Raw genomic sequence first — 20,433 nt, 5'->3', positions numbered from 1 at the left:
GCACACATACTGTATGCACCCTACACCTGAGATGGCAATAGCATATATGTAGCACAGCAGCCCTTGGTTAATATGTGGAAACTAGCTACCCACGGGGTACCCAGTGATGGCCACCACTGGCTGAAGTTATAAAATATAGGGAGAAAACCTAAATCTGGTAAAAACTTACATATTTGAAGGATTTACAGTTATTCTGCCACTGATATTTATGCCACGTAGTGTTTCAAACACTAAGGGGATGTTTCAATGAGCCCCCGAAGGTACAAGCAGAAATAAGCGCTAATAGCTGCCTCTGGACCACTGGCGGGTTTTGCTGGTACTTTAGCTGGGAGAAGAAACCGCACAATACAATAGGCGGCTAATTGAATCTGCCCCAAGAAAGGCTGTTGAAACGGTCTCCTGATGATATTTAGAATAAAATGTTACTGGGATAACGAGCTCATGAATTAGAAAACAGTTTGTGATTACAGGTCCACTTAAAGCTCAACAAACACCTACACAGTGGAAACAGCCTGGCTGGAGCTGGAGCTAGTAATGATGGGGATACAACCAATCGGTTCACCAGGAATCGGTGACTACCGCGAGGCATCAATTCATACGCTGCATTCTGGAAGCGTGCCGCTCCACCGTGCCGAGATGGTAGGGTGGTAGCAGGACAGATGGACCACTGTATCTTCAAAGAAAGATGTCAATCGATCATGAACTATTATGCAATTCTAGGACTGCGACAAATTTGAAGTGTTTCACAAATAAAAATGAGATAAGAGAGGGTTCCTACTAAAGTGCTAACTAGAGGAACATTTACAATCGCACAATAAACTGTGACACAAATTAACAAATACTGTAGATAAATCTGCACTGAACTTTAAAAAAGTTTCCATGGAATGTACATAGATCGGACAGCTGACTTTTTGTTCAAAAAGTCTGCTAAAGGGTAGGCACAACTAAAATACCGCTCGTCAATATGCAAATGTGACGGAAGATCATTATATGTGGGGGCCTAATGCTTTTTCCTTTTATAGGTTAGAGTTCATCTTTTTGAATAACCTTCTGATGTGTAATTCCTTCAAAAACAGCACCAAGGAAAACAACCAAATTACCGTTTCATAGGTAAATTGTTTGTCGACCTCGGTAATCTTGCGCCTCTTTTCCCAAAATAATTACCAAGGCACTCTTCCATAACGGTTGCAATATACGGTATAATACAATAGGAGGCCACGGAGGGGGGATTTACATATATGAGACTTACCCCTACACAGTATCATTTTGATTAACGACATTAATGGCCGCCCTTTTGCAAAACAATGCGTTTTCATTGTTTTCTACCATAAACAATTTTAGACAACAAAATATACACACACCTAGTTCTTATTGGGTTGGGGGACGACGACGACAAGGATATAGATTCATATTATGCCCCACATTGTCCCAGACAGGAGAGGGTCAACACTGCGTAAGCAAAAATCACATGACAAGGACACGGTCAAATCACATGACTGGTACGCTCATCACCACATGACACAAAGCCAATGGGACAAGAACACATAAGGCTCAGACACACAGTATACCTCACACACTAGGTACCAAACATGAAACTTGGAAGAATGCTTACTCTATTCCCCACCCTGTGCCTCCAAATATCACCCCCAGAGCCAGTATGGTCCCTGCCACTGCACCTATAAGTCTGTTAGTGGCCATGCTCACTGTTTGGAGGGAAAAGGGAGATTATTTTCAGATAATTAGTAACTTTTTCATTAATATGATATTAATCAAACAGGTCTAATGCCTCCATTTATAAACACAGGATCCTACATGAATAGGTCATAGAACATTATCGCTGCTTATCCAAACATTGCCACTGGGAGCTTCTGTTGCCCATGATACGAGGATGCTCTCAGGGCCGGTAAATGAATGAATATTTTGTTTACAAATAATACTTGCCATTTTTTTGGTAGACATTTGAAAATCTTGTGCCATGAGGAGATACAGTGACAAAAAACTAATTATTTGCCAACTTTAATAGTCTGCAAATAGTTTTATTTACTTTAATTACAAAAAAAAAATCTAAAACCCATACACAATAAGTTACTGATCGGCAAAACAGTCTGTTTAGTATAAATATATATATGCAATGTTCTAAAAGTGATTACTGGTTCATCCTTGTCCTTACCAAGAAGGACAATTTGCATATAGAAATACAAAATATGACATACAAAAGGGGGGCACCCCCTGAGAGTAAATGGGGTGTCAGCTCAATCCAATAAAAAATATGGGGTGGTAAGCCCCTTAAAAAATTGTGAGGACAACGGAACTGGATCAGAGCGCCTAAAAGTGCCACATAGTGAAACGGATAACATATAAGTGTAAAGTGCATATAAGATAAATGACCTGGTTAGAAGAACTGTGTAGCACAGACCAGTTTGTGAGGGTATAAAACAATACAGTTTATTTATACTCAAAAATAAAATCTTGCTAGGGACATAAATGGCGTACAGACAGCGTAATAACAAATAACAAAATCAGACAATAAAATGATGAAAACATTGATAAGAACATAAAAATGTCAGAAATGAGTTCTAAAAGCAATAAATGTCATCTTATTTCAAGGAGGAGTATATCGATGAAGTACAGGCATCCAACGCGTTTCGTCTCCTACTGGACTTCTTCAAGAAGTCCAGTAGGAGACGAAACGCGCTGCACTTGCACTTTACACTTATATATTATCCATTTCACTATGTGGCACTTTTAGGCGCTCTGATCCAGTTCCGTTGTCCTCACATATATATATATATATAATCAATCATTTAGGATACACAGAAAGCGACACTCTTACTAATAATTGCAGCTTTTTGCTATTAGATCCAGTGGTGCAGGTGTACACTGACAGTAGATTAAGTCATGCCACCCCTAGAAGATGGGGCACTAGCTCTTCTTCTCCCCTATAACCTTCTGCTCTTCTTCTTGAGCTAATGGTAAACTTAGGTGAATAAGGAGATGATAAAGAAATAGATGTTCCTGACTGGGCTGGTCTGTGTGTCCGACTGCATCGGTGAAAGGGGTAAGATAATTTCTATAAGAATCACCCTTTTTCCATCTGCATTAGTTGGCAAAGACAATGGCATCACCCAAAGCCACTCTCAACGAGAGCTGGGAAATGGATTAAAAGCTATAGCTGCCATTAGGACATTACTGCCATAGGCAGCCTCATTCACCTTGTAGAACTTGGAAAAAGTATGCAGAGATAAACCAATGTATTTTCTGCAGCTCTGGTTTGCTAAAGCCTTATGCTACGATCCATAGAGGAGCTTTCCTAATCTATCTGGGGAAAAGTATCGAACCCTACCCTATGGTGATCAAAACAATGCAATGGGTCTTTTAGCATCCAGAACTCGTGTCCCTAAAAGGTGCACCCATAAAATGCAAACCTCAAGTGTGTTAAGAGCCTCTTCATCGATGCTGAATACACGGGAACCAGGATAACACTATCAATTCTTGGTTGATATTAAGCCAAGAAACCATCTTTGGTTAAAAAAAATATACTGTTTGCCTTGATGAAGCTCAAGCAATTTCTGACTCGATGTCCTCCTGGAGCTTCTTTTTACTTTTAAGATGGTATGGATCTTTTTAATGGTATAGGCAATAAGGAGGCTTTGTGGCCAAAGAGGAAGACATCAGCAGGGAAAGCAGCCAAAAAACACCAAAGAAAGGCTGACTATTAAACCTGAATTCCTTGTTTAAATTTGATCATTGAAGATTTTAGGGGAAGATAAGTGTTGGTGAAAATAGGTAGATTACAATGGAATATCCTAAACTCAAAGTCTTGGAAAGATACTGTAAAGATAACCCTGGAATCTATGGATGAGCTGCAATTCCAGCATATTTCTATCTGAACATCCATAAGATCCTGAAAGACAGTGGAAGGTGCCCCTATGGATTATGTATAGATTGGGTGTAGACAATGATGACTAAATAAAAAAGCCACCACCCATTTGCTGGACTTCAACATGTAGCTCATATACAAATTACTTTGCCCATTGTAAAATTTCACCTGCTTCATTCCTGACCTGGATGGGTGCTTCAAGTGCTCCCATAATTCTTCGGATAAGCCATTGCAGTTGTGCCCTGACCTCTTGAGGCACAATACCCAGGTGCTCAGGACCAGATAAATGGCTTTGGGTTCCAAGACATTGATAAGTAGAGAGGACCTCTGAGGAGACAATGTCTACTGGAAATGGCAGAAAAACCTCAACACTCCATTGTGACTATCTGTCAGGCAGGGACTAAGAAGGGTCTTCCCACTATCAAGCGAGATGGGTGCATCCAACACTTCAGGGAGGCCTCCATCCTAGGAGATATTTGGTTAAGTCTTGAAATGTCCTCTGAAGAAAACTGCTCAGGAACTGCTCATATGGGACAGTCTTCAAAGTGGAGAACCTGATCAAACATGGGCTGGAAAGGAAGGAGGATATTAATGCCTGAGGAGGTAATAATGAAAACCCTCTTTTTAATCACATTGAAAGGAGAACTAGGGAAAACAAGAATTTGATGGTACTAGAAACTAATTGAATATCTTTATAATTGAATCTCTGTATAATCTAGCCACAGTTTTACAGCTCCCAGATCAGACAATCATCCATATATGGGACAAACATGATATTCAAGTAATGCCGGAGAGATGCCTTGTGGGCACAAAAATTGGAATGCGCACTTTAGAATCTAAAATACAAGAAGCGATAATTATCCTCCTAGACAGGACTGTGTCAGCATATTAACTTGATGTCCATATGTGTAATAATTCCCCAATTTGGCATTGAGTGTGGTTATTGCTTCTTGAGTTACCCTATGTGGAAGGAAGTTTCAGAGTATTTTCAGACCCAAAATGGCACTGGAATAAAACCCTGCACCCCTATAATTACTAATTAGCATTGAATGGAAGGTCTTCCTGCTTCCTGAACTTGGTATAATGAGAAATGGTTCAGAGGAAATCCAAGAATGACATCTAGTATCCCAGGATGACCACTAAGCACCATGGGGTCATACATGAAAGAAGACCAACAGTCACTGAACAGAGAATGTGGGCTCCGACTGCACAGAACTAATAGTCAAGAAAACTTACTGTCACCTATAGATGTAACATTTTGTCCATCTACTTGGACATTTTGAAGGACGTCTTTGTAGTCTATATATTGTTGCACTGAAGGTTTCATAGAGCTTTGATATCTGGTTCCAGGACTGTGCAACCCAAAGAACATGAGGTTTGTTCTGGTGAAAGAGTCCAAGGCCACATCTTTGTGACAGGCAGTTGCACTGTGGATAGATGAAGCATGGTGCATCAGCTTCACTATAGATACATGCCCTTGAAACCTTTCCAAATATTTGGGAAGGCTACCAGGTATCTCATCTTAGGAGTACTTGAAGCACTAATCTAGGAGAACGTTTATCCTGTTACAGAGTTGAAGCACTGGGGTCCACTGGAGGACTAAGGGTCCACAAAAATGCCAAGCATTAAAATATTAGACTGGGTCAGCCCATTTGCCTAACACCAACCAATTACAGAACCGGTCTGGCCGACATATCCTTTTTCTAAAAACGGAGAGAGGATGCCAGGTCTGACGTGTAGGATCGTAGATATTCAGAATCAAAAGCGTCAGAATAAAAAGAACTTCAGCCTCATTCCTGGTCTCAACTCAGAAACCTCATTCAAGACTGAAATTGGTGGGAAGGAAGATTGCACTTTAAGAGTTTGAGTATTGCAGAAGGAAATAAATCAGCAATCAAAACCAATTTCCTATTTAGCCTGAGCGGACTCAGTGACTTTGAGAAGATACCTACAGTATCGTATGTTCTGTTCCTCACTTTTAATCTACTGTCTGTCTCTGCAGAGATCATCTGTTTAATAAATTAAAAAATCAAAAGCATTGTGGTTTGTTCTGTTTTGTTCAATTTACCCCACCCCACTATGGGAACCGTTCACTAGCACACAGGCTTCTAAATCAGCCTGTCTCGCTGTATTCCCTGCTGTCACCATAAAGGGAAGGCCAGAAATACTGCCGAGGGAGTGAGGGAACTCTATATTCAGAGCAGGCAGACAGTGGGGGGCACCAGTTACAGTTTTCACTCAATATGCAAAAGTGAGGGGGAAAGAATAAAGGTACAATTCCACGAGCCCGCTGCCCACCTTAAGCCTGGGACAGAATTAGTGAAGATGAGGTTTATAGGGGAGAGGAGGAGGAATGTTCTTGCCAATAACCTGCCTCAGGGTGGTGGAAAATAATGGGCTGTGTTCTCCTGCTGCAGATAAAGATCAGAACTTTAGTCACTGCAGCAGAAATAGTTACTAATTACTGAGGACCTCTGCTGGTCATCATCTTTTGCTTTGCTCCCTATTCAGAATCCGCTCCTAGGTGTGATAAATAGCAGGACTTCCTCAGTCCTCCAGAGCTGAACTTTAGGTGGGAGATAGAAAGCCCCTTAATGCAACTATTTACGACTAGTGAGCAAAAAAGTGAGAAATGCAGCTATTATTATTATTATTATTATTATTATTATTATTATTATTATTATTAGTAGTATTATTATTAGTATTATTATTAGTAATAATAATGTATGAAATGACAAATTGTAAAAAAAAAAAAAACACGTTCTTTATTTAGCTTAAATCTTTACCATGCACTAATTACATTGTTTTTAAGAAATGTTTATTATTCAGTCAAAATAAAAATATTAAATTTAGAGCAAAAAAGCTGCCAAGAAAACTATAAACCCTGCTTTATGCCATAAGGACACGATACAGTGATCGCAAAGTACAGTTCACACTGGGGTTGACGCGGACGCAACTGCGAGCAGCAGCCATACTGTATAATGCATTCACTAATAAAGCTGCAATTTTGCAGAGTTACAACTACCGTAAGATGCGCGCAGGTTGCCCCCGGTTGGCTTACAATAGGCACACCTCATACCTATGGCTTATTAATTTGTTTTGCGTGCAAAATACACATTTGCTATTAGTCTCCAATAACACATCACAAACATCTCTTCATATTGTGTATAATAAGAGAAGCTAAAATAAGCACACAAAAACAGAATACATTGACAGGCTATGAAGAAAGCGGCATTTGCAATTATATAAGTGATTCACGTCTGCTGGCAACGGTTATCACGTAATTAAGCACTCGCAAAAGACGCAGCTTGGACAGGCGTATATGTGTCTCTGTCCCCATCTGTTCGACGTTACACCATCATGCCCTTACTGTACTCAGCCGCCGTTATTCCCTTCCCCCATCCTGCTTTCCCTGGTGTAAGCTTATGGAAGTGTCAGATATATACGCAAATCTTAATCTGTAGAGGCGCATATGCGAGCTACCCGTATTCTGACATTGTTCAGAGCGAATCACATATTTTATGCTGCGCAAAGCGGTGTATGTGTCTGAATCAGCCCCAGTGTGTACAGCTACTTAGGCGCACTGCGTTATATTAATTGTTCCCAGGCGGCTCAGTGCCAGCCTGTGTACCACCGATGTGCCAGGATTGCTGATGTCCCGGGTAATGCATTTGTACATTTAGGTAATCAATAACTCATGATATTACAGGGATATCGGGGTTGACGGGATACAGACAACTTGTGAACAAGCAAAATGTTGATATGCAATATGCTGACCCTGAAAACAGGCACCGCCATGTCGGCAAGAGTATATGATTGTCGACAAGCTCACTACATCCTGTTCTTATTACCATTAATTATATTACAGTAACACAATGCTGAAATAGTCAACTCTGATGTGGCGATAAAATAAATGCTTTTTAATCGTCTGGTAAAAATTGTCTTCTAAATTGAACAATACTTATAAATATTAGCGTGAACCACACACTGTAGCAACATCTGGTTTTAGTTGCAGCCAGGCACCTATACAATTACCAGTACATAGTTGTTATGAGTAAAGCTGCATACACACACAACGATTTTTTTTAATGATTATCGTTAAACGATATCATTTAACGATAATCGTTTGCAAAAATCGTTCACTTTCTGAGTCAAATGATGAACGATTATCGTTCATGCGCGTTCACGTTTGTAGTTTGTAGTTTTTAGTTCAGTCAGACTTGTCAACGATTTTCATTAAGGGAATATGCAAAAATCGTTTGTCGTTCATAAAAATCGTTCATTACACTTTAAAAAATCTGAAAGATAATCTGACAGAAAATCGTTCATAAAATCGTTCATAAAATCATTGGTAACAAAATCGTTGTGTGTGTATGCAGCTTAAAGGTGCACACACACACAACGATTTTTTGAACAATTTAACTATAACGACATCGTTATCGTTCAAAAAATCGTTCAGTGTAAAACGATGAATGATTATCGTTCATGCGCGTTCACGTTTGTCGATTGTAGTTTGCAGTTCATTCAGACTGGCCAACTGAACGATTTTCAATAGAAGTTGCAACATTTTTCCTTCAACACACAGAAAATCGTTTATTATGTAAAGTAAACCAACTACTGTACTTTGTAAAACGATTTTCGTTCACTTTTTCAAGGGAAAAACTGAACGAAAATCGTTCATTACTAACATCGTTGTGTGTGTACGCACCTTAAGTAATGAGCGTATTCATTCTGACCTGTTCGTTATATAGCAACAAAATAGCTGATTTCAAGTTTTAAATGAATCCAATGAAAAAAACTTTTTTCTTTGTGTACATCAGCCCCTCAGAGAAATGTAACCAGATTTTTAAAAATTTTAATGGGTAATTATTGTGGTTTGTCCTGAATTGGAAATACAGGGAACAATGGAAATGAGGAAATTTTTTCTCAATTACTCCCAATGGCATCATTAGAGCCTTTTGCTCCTTATTAGTAGGGAGCAAATAGTTATGTTACATATAGACAGCGTAGGTTTGGGGATGGGTCCTTAACCAATGTCATCTATCATAGAGATTCCACGTGCACCTCAGTCCCTGATCTTTCCTAGCATGTGCTCTACCTTAACCCCCCCCCCTTCCCATACCAGTTCCAAATAACTCTGTATTTACTCTCTGTACTCCACATGTCCCCCTGTAACCCTCTGATCCCATGTAATCCCTCCTCTGCCATTATCAGATGTACAGACACATGTTCCCAACCCACAGACGGAAACATTCCAATATACTCCGGTATACATAAAACAAAATTCAACATGTTCTTAAACCAGAAAACCCATTAGCTTCCTAAATATCTAAAGGTTAGTATACTGGACGCTCACTTAATAGGGTGTGGTTTGGGCAGCAACAATGCAAAAAGAAGGTACCCCAAAACCTCCAAAGGAATGTGCATAAAGGTATAGCAAAATGCGCTCCAGGAACTGATATAATGTAACAGTTAAAAATGTCAAAATCAGAAATTATAAATGCAACCTACGATGTTTTATAGTAAACTTTACTTGAGTGATGTTATGACAGAGGTACTAAGGGCCTCATTCAGAGGCGGTCGTAGGATGCAAGCGGTCGCTCAGAAACAGGGCGGCCGCTTGCATCCTGAACGGCCGCCTCCATGTCGGTCATTAGGCTGTGGGTTAACACCCACAGCTCTAACGACCGCTAAGGGAGATGTTCGCGATGGCCATCGGGGCTTACGACGAGACCCTAGGCTAGGGTCTCGTCAACCTTAAGCCCCAGGGAGCTTCCTGCTCTGTTTGAGCAGGAAGCACCCCACTGACATCACTGATGATGTCAGTGGGGACGCCCACAAAACGGCAAGCTTTCTGAAAGGAATGCCTCCGTTTGGCCGGGCACGTCCCCTGCCCGCCCAGCAAACGGAGTGAGCTGTCAATCAACATCGACAGCTCGCTCCGTCTGCTTCGAGCCCGCTAACGACGGGTGATCCGTCGTTAGTGGGGGCTCGCGCATGCGCACGACAGACAGGCTATCTCTGACCCTGTCCCCCCAAGTCTCAGTAAAAGTCTTGAGGGTGGATATTCCAGTTCCAAGTCCGGAACGAAGATAAGTCTATGTAGGGGGAGGATGACCAGTAAAGAGCCTGTGAGGACTTGGAACTGGGATATCCACCCTCAAGACTTTTACTGAGACTTGGGGGGACGGGGTCAGATATAGCCTGTCTGTTCTGGCTTGTCTTTGGCAACCTGTTTCTCCGGGGAGACAGCAAGTCCGGAGTACTCTTCCTTAGTCCAGCCAGGCAGTACCCCTCGTCTGTCTACCACTGGCCAGTGCTATCCTATGAGACCACCTGACAAGTGTTTATACACCACCGCAAAGACTGGACTTTGAACAACTCACAGTATAGAGGTGTGGGACACAGTATAGAGGTGTGGGACACAGTATAGAGGTGTGGGACACAGTATAGAGGTGTGGGACACAGTATAGAGGTGTGGGACACAGTATAGAGGTGTGGGACACAGTATAGAGGTGTGGGACACAGTATAGAGGTGTGGGACGCCACCCTCTATTTGAGACATTATTCATCTACTTCACATTACCTGACTTTTTAGCATTTATGAGCCTGCTATAAGCATATGCTTAGTTTGCTCAGTTGGTTATTCCTCATTGTTTATCATTATCATTTTAAAGAGTTTTTCCTATATGTACAATCTGTACGTTTTTGCACCTCTCATAGATTAGTGAGGATTTATTTGTTCTCTTGTTTTTGTTTTTATTTTGTTTTTGTGTTTTGATGTCATACAGACTTGGGACTTAGGGCCTGATTCAGAGCCGCTCGTAAGCGGCCGCTCGTTCGTTCCGAGCGATGTTTGCCCAACTGCGCATGCGTACGGATCGTAATACGCATGCGCGAACCAGTCAGTGCGGCCGAAAATCGTTTGTTCGCTAAATAGCGAATGCCAGCTATTTTGAGTGACAGGAGGAGGCGTATGCGGGTGGTAACAGGGGAAGGTGCTTGAAAACGGGGAGTGGAGATCCGAACACAGGTGTGCTTAAAGGTCAAAACGGGCGTTTTATGGGTGTGCATAATACAGCAGCGTCATTGACCACGTCACTGGGTTATTTTATATCCAGAACTGCTCGCAAAATTGTGGTAGCAAAAACCAACCACAAGAATAGCGAGCAGCTCATACCCTGGTCGATGTACTCGATTAATCTAATAAATAGCGGACATGACGTAGGATGCGAGCGGCCAGGGGGCGTATTTTTCCAAAAACGACCGCAAGTTTTGTTCGCTCGTTCAGACATAGAGGCGTGAACAGACCGCAAAGAGCGAACGGTTCATTTGAATAGCCACCCCTATTTTCTGAACGAGCGAGCGCAAATAGCGTCCGGCTCTGAATCAGGCCCTTAGGACCTCTGTCATAACATCACTCAAGTAAAGTTTACTAGAAAACATCATAAGTTGCATTCAGAATTTCTGATTTTGAAATTTTTTAGCTGTTACATGATATCAGTTCCTGGAGCGCATTTTGCTATACCTTAATGCAGCTTCCAAAATATAACAGGATAATAGATGGATAATAGATGGAAATATCTAACGAAGATAAAGTTTAAACTAGAAAAGTTATTTAGCCCTATGACTAAGACGGAGGTGTTTTACATCATAACTAATAAAAGTGTCACTTAAACCCAATTTCTGACACCTGCTGTCTTTTCTATATCATCCGCAGCTGTCACCACTGAGCAGGACGCTACAGAAAGTAATTTAATGGCAAAGGATTTTCCTGACCGGAACCTCTCACAAAGTGCAGGTCTATGACATTGGCTCCATGGCAATATCTCCCTCTATAATGCGACTTCGTATGCTTCATGATAAGGTACGTGAGATACAAAATAGCACAGACCCTTCGGCACGTCATCCTTCTTGTTGTTAACTTCTTTCTTTGGGTCATAAATACTGCAGTCCGTTCCGGCCCAAGTGGCGCTACATATACAGGTGGCTTCATTGCTGCAAACCTGAAAAGCAACCAGACAGTATTAAAGCGAGAAAATTGGGGTTGATAAGTCTAAAGGCAGAGAGCCGTATTCTGAGCCGGATGCGTGCCCCAAAGCGGACACTTTTTGCGGTGATCAGCAGATGGCACATGCGCTTCGCCATGCATGCGCACCTTCCGCGTTTGTTTGATGTGTGCAGACAGAGACGAGAGGCCTGTTTCAGACAGATCTTTTGCACACATCATGGGGCAGGTGCCAGTGCTGATACTAATGATCACGGCTGTAGATGGAAAACCAGTGGGCGGAAGTAGGGATGGCCAACGATGGTCACCAATGAACGTACCATTGGTGGTTAACCTCAATGTTATGAAACCATCGACAGGTGAACCAATGATGGTTTCATCCACTGATGGTCAACCCTGGTCTATTACTTCCCGAGCAACAGCCCAATAAGAGGTGGGAACGGGGCATCACAGATCATGTTCGGGGTGGAGCTATGTTCCATGTCTCGGAGCTAAGTAGGCAAAAAAAAAATCAGGTAGCTCTGTGCTATCGATGGCTATGAACAATTGGATCTCCACCATCGATGGCAAAACCATCTACTATCAGCGGATAATAGTTGATGGGTTGTTAACCATTGATGGTCGATGGCCATCCCTAGCATGAAGAGGGCCTTCTCATGGCATTAACAGATCTGGCGGCACTTTTTGCCCAACTGGGAATTAGGCCCACAATCTGCTCTGTGGATGCATCTCATACAGCAGCAGATGGGGTGTACATTTCACTTATCAGGCAAACAGTGTAAATTAAGGAAGAGGGTTACAATGTCAAGCGGTGCTAAGTGACTCGACTGACTGTGCGCACGCAATCTGTTGCTACCCACCCCCCCCCCCCCCCCCCCGACAACACAACTAACTAAAAAACAATTAATGAAAACAAGGGAAAGGCTAGCTGTCCCAATGGCCGCAATACAATTACTTTTCTTTATTAAACACAAAGGACGACCTTATCTACAGTTGGATTTAAGTCCATTTATAAGGAGTACATTATATTCCTAAATCCATAGTGTGCATGTGCGCCAAACTTCTGTACCTATCCAGCTGCAGGGGAGAAACAGGGGTAGTAAGGCCTAAGTTGGGCACCGTAAGTGTAGCACCCGCCCTGAAGATGGGAGCAAATGAACAGGGGCATACCTATACTTTGGCCAGGATGGCACTTGCCAGGGGCGCCGGGCGCCAGGGGGCGCCTCCTGGCAGTGCCACCATAGCAATAGATGCGCTCTGCAGTGCTGTGGACACATAGGTTATGGTGTGCTGGGCACCCGCTGGAAAGGATAGGTAGGTAGGGTGCGGGTGGCCACAGCCACACTGAGCGCAGAATGCTGACCCGGCTGCTGCTGCAAGTTTTGTTTGCCGGGTGCCCGCTGTGGTGTATATCAGCGGCGCACCCGGCTGTCCTCACTTGCTGCTGTGAGGGTTGTGTATATAGATCCCCTTCAGTAGGTACATCTACGGAAGGGGATCTGTCCACCACCCTGCTGTGAGCTCTGCTCTGCCTCCCTCGGCTCCCGCATGGTGCAGTGACTTATCTCCCAGTGCAAGGGATCGAGGAGCTGTTCGGGCGGGCACAGCACTGAGAGGTTACAGGTCAGTCTCTTCTAGTTAGTGTTGGCAGGGTAGGGGGTGGTGGTGTGTGTGTGGTATTAACAGGTCAGTGACAGTCTCTTGTTAGTGTTGGTTGGGTGGGGGGGTGTGTGTTTGTGTTAACAGGTCAGTCTCTTGCGTGTGTGTTTGTAAGTATGTTGTGTATATGTTATGTGTGTATGTATGCTGTGTATGTGTTTGTAAGCATGTCATGTGTGTATGTATGCTTGGAAGAATGTCATGTGTGTATGTATGCTTGGAAGTATGTTATGTGTGTATGTATGCTGTGTGTGTGTTTGTAAGCATGTCATGTGTGTATGTATGCTTGGAAGTATGTCATGTGTGTATGTATGCTGTGTGTGTGTGTGTTTGCAAGCATGTTATGCGTGTATGTTATGTGTGTATGTATGCTGTGTGTGTTTGTAAGCATGTTGTGTGTGTGTATGTCTATATATATATATATATATATATATATATATTATATATATATAATTATTGAACACCCCCCCCCCTACTGTGTGGTAGGGGAAAATGCAAGAGAGAGGGGGGGCGCTATCCCTTAGCTTGCCAGGGGCTCTCAGACCCCTAGATACGCCCCTGCAAATGAAGCTTGGGCGCATCTCCAGGTATGCTTCTTAGGGGGTGCGTCTTTTACGGATACCGGGGGGCTGATGTAAAGATACACTATGATGTTGACGATGATGATGATGGCACCAGCAGCTGTGTCCGATTGGCTGCCTGCTCACTGACACATTAGAAGCTGCAGCTATATTAGGTCATCGGTGACTATTAGCGATTCTGATTTGGACTATTACAGGTCAGAAGATTCCTATCGGATAAATAAAGTTATAAAAGGACTTAGGTGGAGATCTTTGTATTTAATAAGATTCCATCTCCTGAAGTCATTCTGCGGAATATGAGGTCTACCGTCTTTATATGAACAAACATCATTTACGCGGGATGTAGTCACTAGGTCAACATTCACAATATCGACACACACGTTACGTCGACAGTGAATGTATCGACATAACAGATTTAGATTTAGGATTTGGTTAGTGCAATCACAGTAGAAAAACGTTATGTTGACACGCCGACTGGCAATATGTACAATGTGAACATTATAGCCATAATTATAAATACCACTAACTTGGTCTGGGACTGGGTACTCCCTATGTCTAGATTTGTTTACTATGTACCTTTCATATTTATAACTAACATTGGGCCTGATTCAGACCCACTCGCGAGCGGCTGTCCGCTCGCAAGTGGGTCGATGTTATGGACTGAGCATGCGCACGACGGAGGGAGCTCCGTCGTGCGCATGCGCCAGACGCGACGAGCGAAGGAAAGTCCTTCGCTCGTTGTGTCCGATCAAAGGGGGCGTGCTGTCAATGTTGATTGACAGCACGCCCCCTTTGGTGGGCGTGCCGGGGACGTGCCTCCCTGACGGGGGCGTTCCCACGGGAACGCCTCCCATCAGAAGCCGGCCCACTGACATCACTAGTGATGTCAGTGGGAGTGATTTTGGCTCTGATAGAGCCAAAATCACTCCGGAGCTTGCGGTTGAAAACCTCAACCGCAGGCTCCGGCTCGCAAATTCGATGGTCGCGATGGTCTCGACCATCGCGACCATCACAATGCACGCTCGTATAGCCTGTGGGTGGTGACCCACAGCTATACGAGCGTCCAGGAGGACGCTCCATGAAAATGGAGCCCGGCCCTCATTCAGAGCGTGCGCTCTGCTCAGAGCGTACGGCTCTGAATGAGGGCCATTGTCTACTCACATTACTGTACATTGTGTACGATTAGGGAAATATATACAACTTTCATATTTATAAATAACATTGTCAAAGCCCATGGTCAATGGTAATTTACAAGAAGGAGTTTATTACAGCATGACGGGGGTGGTGGTGGGGGGAATATATGGGATACAGGAAAACAATTGATGGAAAACTTTCTCAGAGACGAAACGCGTTGGATCTGCATCACCAGCCTCTCCTGAATGTGGATGTTCCTAGGCATTACTAAGGACTTTTTGCTATAAAAAAGATAAGTATTTGTCTTTACTTTTATTTATCTTTTTCATCATTTGTTTTCCTGTATCCCATATACCCCCCCCCTGTCATGCTGTAATTAATTCCTTCTTGTAAATTACCATTGACGATGGGTCATTTCTGCTTGGTTTGAAGCTTATAAACCCATCCATGCGAATATTGAGGGAGGTCTAAGGGATATAGAAGGAATAAGCAGGAATTGAGAATTACATGGCATTTATTCAGTGCTTTCTGGTATGCAAAATCTATTATTCTATCCACATGCACAGTTTAAAAAGTAATACACTATATTTCATATCATATTTGGCTTGAACTGAGCAGATTCCCCAAGGTTTCCTGTCAACAGACTCCGAGGTCCATCCCATCGACTGGAACCAACACATTAATATTCAGATAAGCTTAAACAGTTTTCTGTTTGGTACGCACATTTTTATATATGAGCATGTGCACTTTAATTTAAATACTACACTATCAGGCACCTGTTCTTTCCAAACCCCTTTATTTATATATATATATGTATATATATATATATATATATATATACACACACACAAATATACACACATATATACAGTATATACACATATATACATACACAGAACCACATTTAGCTCTTTTATGCAGTATGTTCTTTCTCCTGCCACTTGCAAATACCCACAGCTGGTACTTACCCCATGTCCAGAGCAGACTTTCCCATTGGAACCCATTGGGCAGCTACTGATGTTCAGTGAAGCAATAGACAGACACTTCCTGTCTAAGCACATCATGGATGGACCACAGGGCGTTCCGTCCTCCACATATCCCATATCGGTCTCATCATCCAGCAGAATATGAGCACCGCTGGTAACAAGAGACCATTGCATACATTACTCTGTGCTCTTACAATGACACTGTAGATAAATATATAGACAGACAGCTGACAACTAATACTGGGGCAACTGGGGAAAAGACATATACAAAACTTTGTCAGATGTAGAGATGTAGAAATGTGGACACATACAAGGACACTGAGATGTACGGAGAACACCCAATATGAGATGCAAAGCATCTTGGTTTTGCTCCGTTGCACTTTTCCGTCCAGGGCATTTTAATCCGCACAGCCAGGGACGGACTGGGGCTATTATTAGGCCCTGACATCATCAGCCCCACACAGAAAAGGGGGGAGCCATGAGTTACGGCAGTGTGGCCTTGCGGCATGCCCCCATCTAAGCATGCCAGCCTAGCACAGCGTCGGGAGGCAGAGCTGCTCAGCCAGGCGTTCTCATAGCCGGACCCGCCCATTTGGCCATCGGCCGCTCTGGCATTTGTCAGAATTGCCAGATGGACAGTCCGGCCGTGTATACGGCTACTTCATAGCCTACTCAACCAAGAAGAAATGCACCTGAATAATTGGTTTGGTATCAAAAATATCTTGTATTACTCACAGGAGTGTGGTGGCTCCTATTACATTAGCATACCTCCCAACTGTCCCGCATCCAGCAGGACAGTCCCGTTTTTCTGGGACTGTCCCGCTGTCCCACCCGTGGGCCACAGTGTCGCACAGTGGGGGGAAAGTTGAGGAGAGCACAAACTGCTGCTCTGCATAGCAGAGCAGCGGGTGTGCAGGAGCAGAACATATGCCGTGTGCATGCATGCGGCATCTGTTCTCATGTGTGCAGATTGCCTGGAGGGGCTGCCCAGCATCTCAGAGAGTGCTGAGCACTCCCCCAAAGTGACAAAAACGGGGGAAGCTGCAAGGCTCCGCCCCGGTTTCCATAGGCTCCACCCATTTTGCTATAAGCCACACTCCCTTTTTGGTCGCGCAAGCGACCTGTCCGTCCTTGTAATTTCCAAATGTTGGGAGGAATGCATTAGTCAGTGCGCTGGGAATGTGCTTCTCCAACAACATGGAGGCTCAAACTGGGTTCATTATTATTAGTATTTATTTATAAGGTGCCATAAATGTCTGCAGCGCCGTACAGAGCAAAAATTCTAATCAGGTTTAAACAAGTAACAGTCTTAGGGGTAAATTTACTAATATGGGAGTTCTATTAAGAAGTGATGTTGCCCATAGCAACCAGATTCCAGGTATTATCTTCTAGAACAGTGGTTCTCAAAATCGGTCCTCAGGACCCCACACAGGTCACGTTTTCCAGGTCACCCAGCAGGAGCACAGGTGTACTCATTACTCACTGACACATTTTAAAATATCCACAGGTGGTTATAATTATTTCACTTTTGGTTCTGCGAAGAGACATGGAAAACATGCACTGTGTGGGGTCCTGAGGACCGAGTTTGAGAACCTGCGTTCTAGCAGGTGCTAGATAAATGAGAAGTAGAATCTGATTGGTTGCTATGGGCAACACCACTTCTTAATAGAACTCCCATCTTCGTAAATTTTCCCCTTAGTAACAGTTGGGAGCATATTAAAAAAAAAACTGACACATAATGAAAAGAAATAGTAAAACCACAATCGCATAGTTGCTAATGTGGGAATAGCACTGACGCGCGGCAGCGACGTAACAGGAAAGCCGTGCGCCATGTCTCACCACTGCCCCCTAAATTCCTGTTGTCTTGCCTGGGGGCCGAGGCACTGCTTGGTGCTATGGTGCTTCGGGGTAGCTCCACAGGCTGCAGGGTGTCTGTCTGTGGCATCCCTCGGAGTCTCCGGGTAGATCTGCAGTAGCGCTCCTGGCTACAGGTGCCCTGCAAACCACAGGAGCCGCGCCCAAGCCCTGCACGATGGCACCACTTGCACACTCCTAGTTACGGCCCTGAGTGGCAGTACTGGGTAGATACAAGGGTTAGCAAAGTGGCAGGAAGGGCCAAATTAGACAGATGTGGTAAGCAGGGGTGAATAAGTGGGCATTGAGTTCAAGCCCTTATGAGAGTAGAAATGACACCACCACATGCTAAGAATTGCCCCTGATCATATCTCCTCTCCACAACATTTTGCCGCATAAGACTGAACATTACCGCACCTAGGGCCTGATTCAGAGCCGGTCGCTATTTGCGCTCGCTCGTTCAGAAAATAGGGGTGGCTATTCAAATGAACCATTCGCTGTTTGCGGTCTGTTCACGCCTCTAGGTCTGAACGAGCGAACAAAACTTGCGGCCGTTTTTTTTAAAAATACGCCCCCTGGCCGCTCGCATCCTACGTCATGTCCGCTATTTATTAGATCAATCGAGTACATCGACCAGCGTATGAACTGCTCGCTATTCTTGTGGTTGGTTTTTGCTACCACAATTTTGCGAGCAGTTCTGACTATAAAATAACCCAGTGATGTGGTCAATGACGCTGCTGGATTAATTATGCACACCCTTAAAACGCCCGTTTTGACCTTTAAGCACGCCTGCGTTCGGATCTCCACTCCCCTTTTTCAAGCACCTTCCCCTGTTACCACCCACATACGCCTCATTCTGTCACTCAAAATAGCAGGCATTTGCAATTTTGCGAGCACGCGATTTTTGGCCGCACTGACTGGTTCGCGCATGCGTATTACGATCCGTACGCATGCGCAGTTGGGCAAACATCGCTCGGAGCGAACGAGCAGCCACTTGCGTCCGGCTCTGAATCAGGCCCCTAGTACTTGGCTGGTAACACCTTCGCTCCGCCCTACTCTCACCCTCTGCCTGCGCCAGCTGCAGAGCCCCCGTAAACCTGGTTCCATAAAAACCTCCAAAAATCTGAGGTGCTTTTGCGCTGCACAACTGACCCCCTGAGAGCGCAAAGATAACGGAAACGGGAGACAGCGCCTGTGTAAAAACGAGATGACCTACCTGCAGTCCATCACCCTCCCCTGGTAGTTGATGTATGTCGGTGGGATGTCGCCTTCTAATTTGCCAATGCGAGGAATCTTAGATACGTTTGCACAAAGTAAAAACCCGCAGAAAACGTCGCTAAAAGAAGAAAAAAAAACATTATTGTTGCTACAATACAGTATTTCTGCGTCTAATCATACAAATGACATTCTGTACATACAGTGCGAACAGCGTTATCCGGTGGCTGACAACAGTGGGGAATCGGGGAATAAGGAGATGAGAAGAGACAGAGAGAGAGGAAGAATGGGACCCGGGAGACATGATGTGAGAGCGCGATTCTGGCTCCATCAGACGCACATGTGACATGGATGCGTTTTCCCTTGGCGCATGCTCTGTAGCCGAGCGGACACATCTACTGGCAACCCAGGGTCAGATACGAATCAGCTGCAGCTGCAAATGGAAAGGGGCGCAACAGGGTGGCAACGGGTACGTAAGTTTAACGAGGATCCCTCAAGGATGTGCAAATAGACTTTGGGGGGGGGTGGTGTCGGGCACTACTGGGGGCACTACAAAGGGGGGGACTACTAATACTGGGGGCACTACAAGGGGGAGGGGGTCTAAAACTACTGGGGGCACTACAAGTGGGCACTACTGCTGGGGGCACTACAAGGGGGAGGGGACTACTACTACTGGGGACTACTACTACTGGGGGCACTATAAGGGGACTACTAATACTGGGGGCACTACAAGGGGGGTGGGGGACTACTACTACTGGGGACACTACAAAGGGGGGGACTACTACTACTGGGGGCACTACAAGGGGGAGGGGGTCTAAAACTACTGGGGGCACTACAAGTGGGCACTACTGCTGGGGGCACTACAAGGGGGAGGGGACTACTACTACTGGGGACTACTACTACTGGGGGCACTATAAGGGGACTACTAATACTGGGGGCACTACAAGGGGGGTGGGGGACTACTACTACTGGGGACACTACAAGGGGGGGACTACTACTACTGGGGACACTACAAGGGGGGGGGACTACTACTAATGGGGGCAATACAAAGGGGGGACTACTACTACTGGGGGCACTGCAAATGGGGGGACTACTACTACTGTGGGCACTACAGGG

At 44.3% G+C, this 20,433-nt stretch overlaps 1 protein-coding gene across 1 annotated transcript in view; it reads right to left on the bottom strand.

Moving 5' to 3' along the window:
- The window catches only part of LOC148477110 (disintegrin and metalloproteinase domain-containing protein 23-like), a gene marked incomplete at its 5' end in the record, with an annotated part of 85,689 nt that overhangs the window by 18,648 nt on the left and 46,608 nt on the right, over window positions 1-20,433 (bottom strand). Inside the window, 3 exons of the mRNA XM_088457200.1 lie at window positions 11,775-11,886; window positions 16,231-16,399; window positions 19,319-19,438. Of these exons, the coding sequence (XP_088313326.1) occupies window positions 11,775-11,886; window positions 16,231-16,399; window positions 19,319-19,438 (401 nt within the window). The remainder of the gene's footprint in view (window positions 1-11,774; window positions 11,887-16,230; window positions 16,400-19,318; window positions 19,439-20,433) is intronic.

Source organism: Taudactylus pleione, unplaced genomic scaffold (genome assembly GCF_031769625.1).
Source record: "Taudactylus pleione unplaced genomic scaffold, aTauple2 ptg000746l, whole genome shotgun sequence".
Classification (NCBI taxonomy): Eukaryota; Metazoa; Chordata; class Amphibia; order Anura; family Myobatrachidae; genus Taudactylus; species Taudactylus pleione.
Note: the sequence above shows the minus strand (reverse complement) of the source record. Positions and strands in the feature narration are given on the sequence as shown.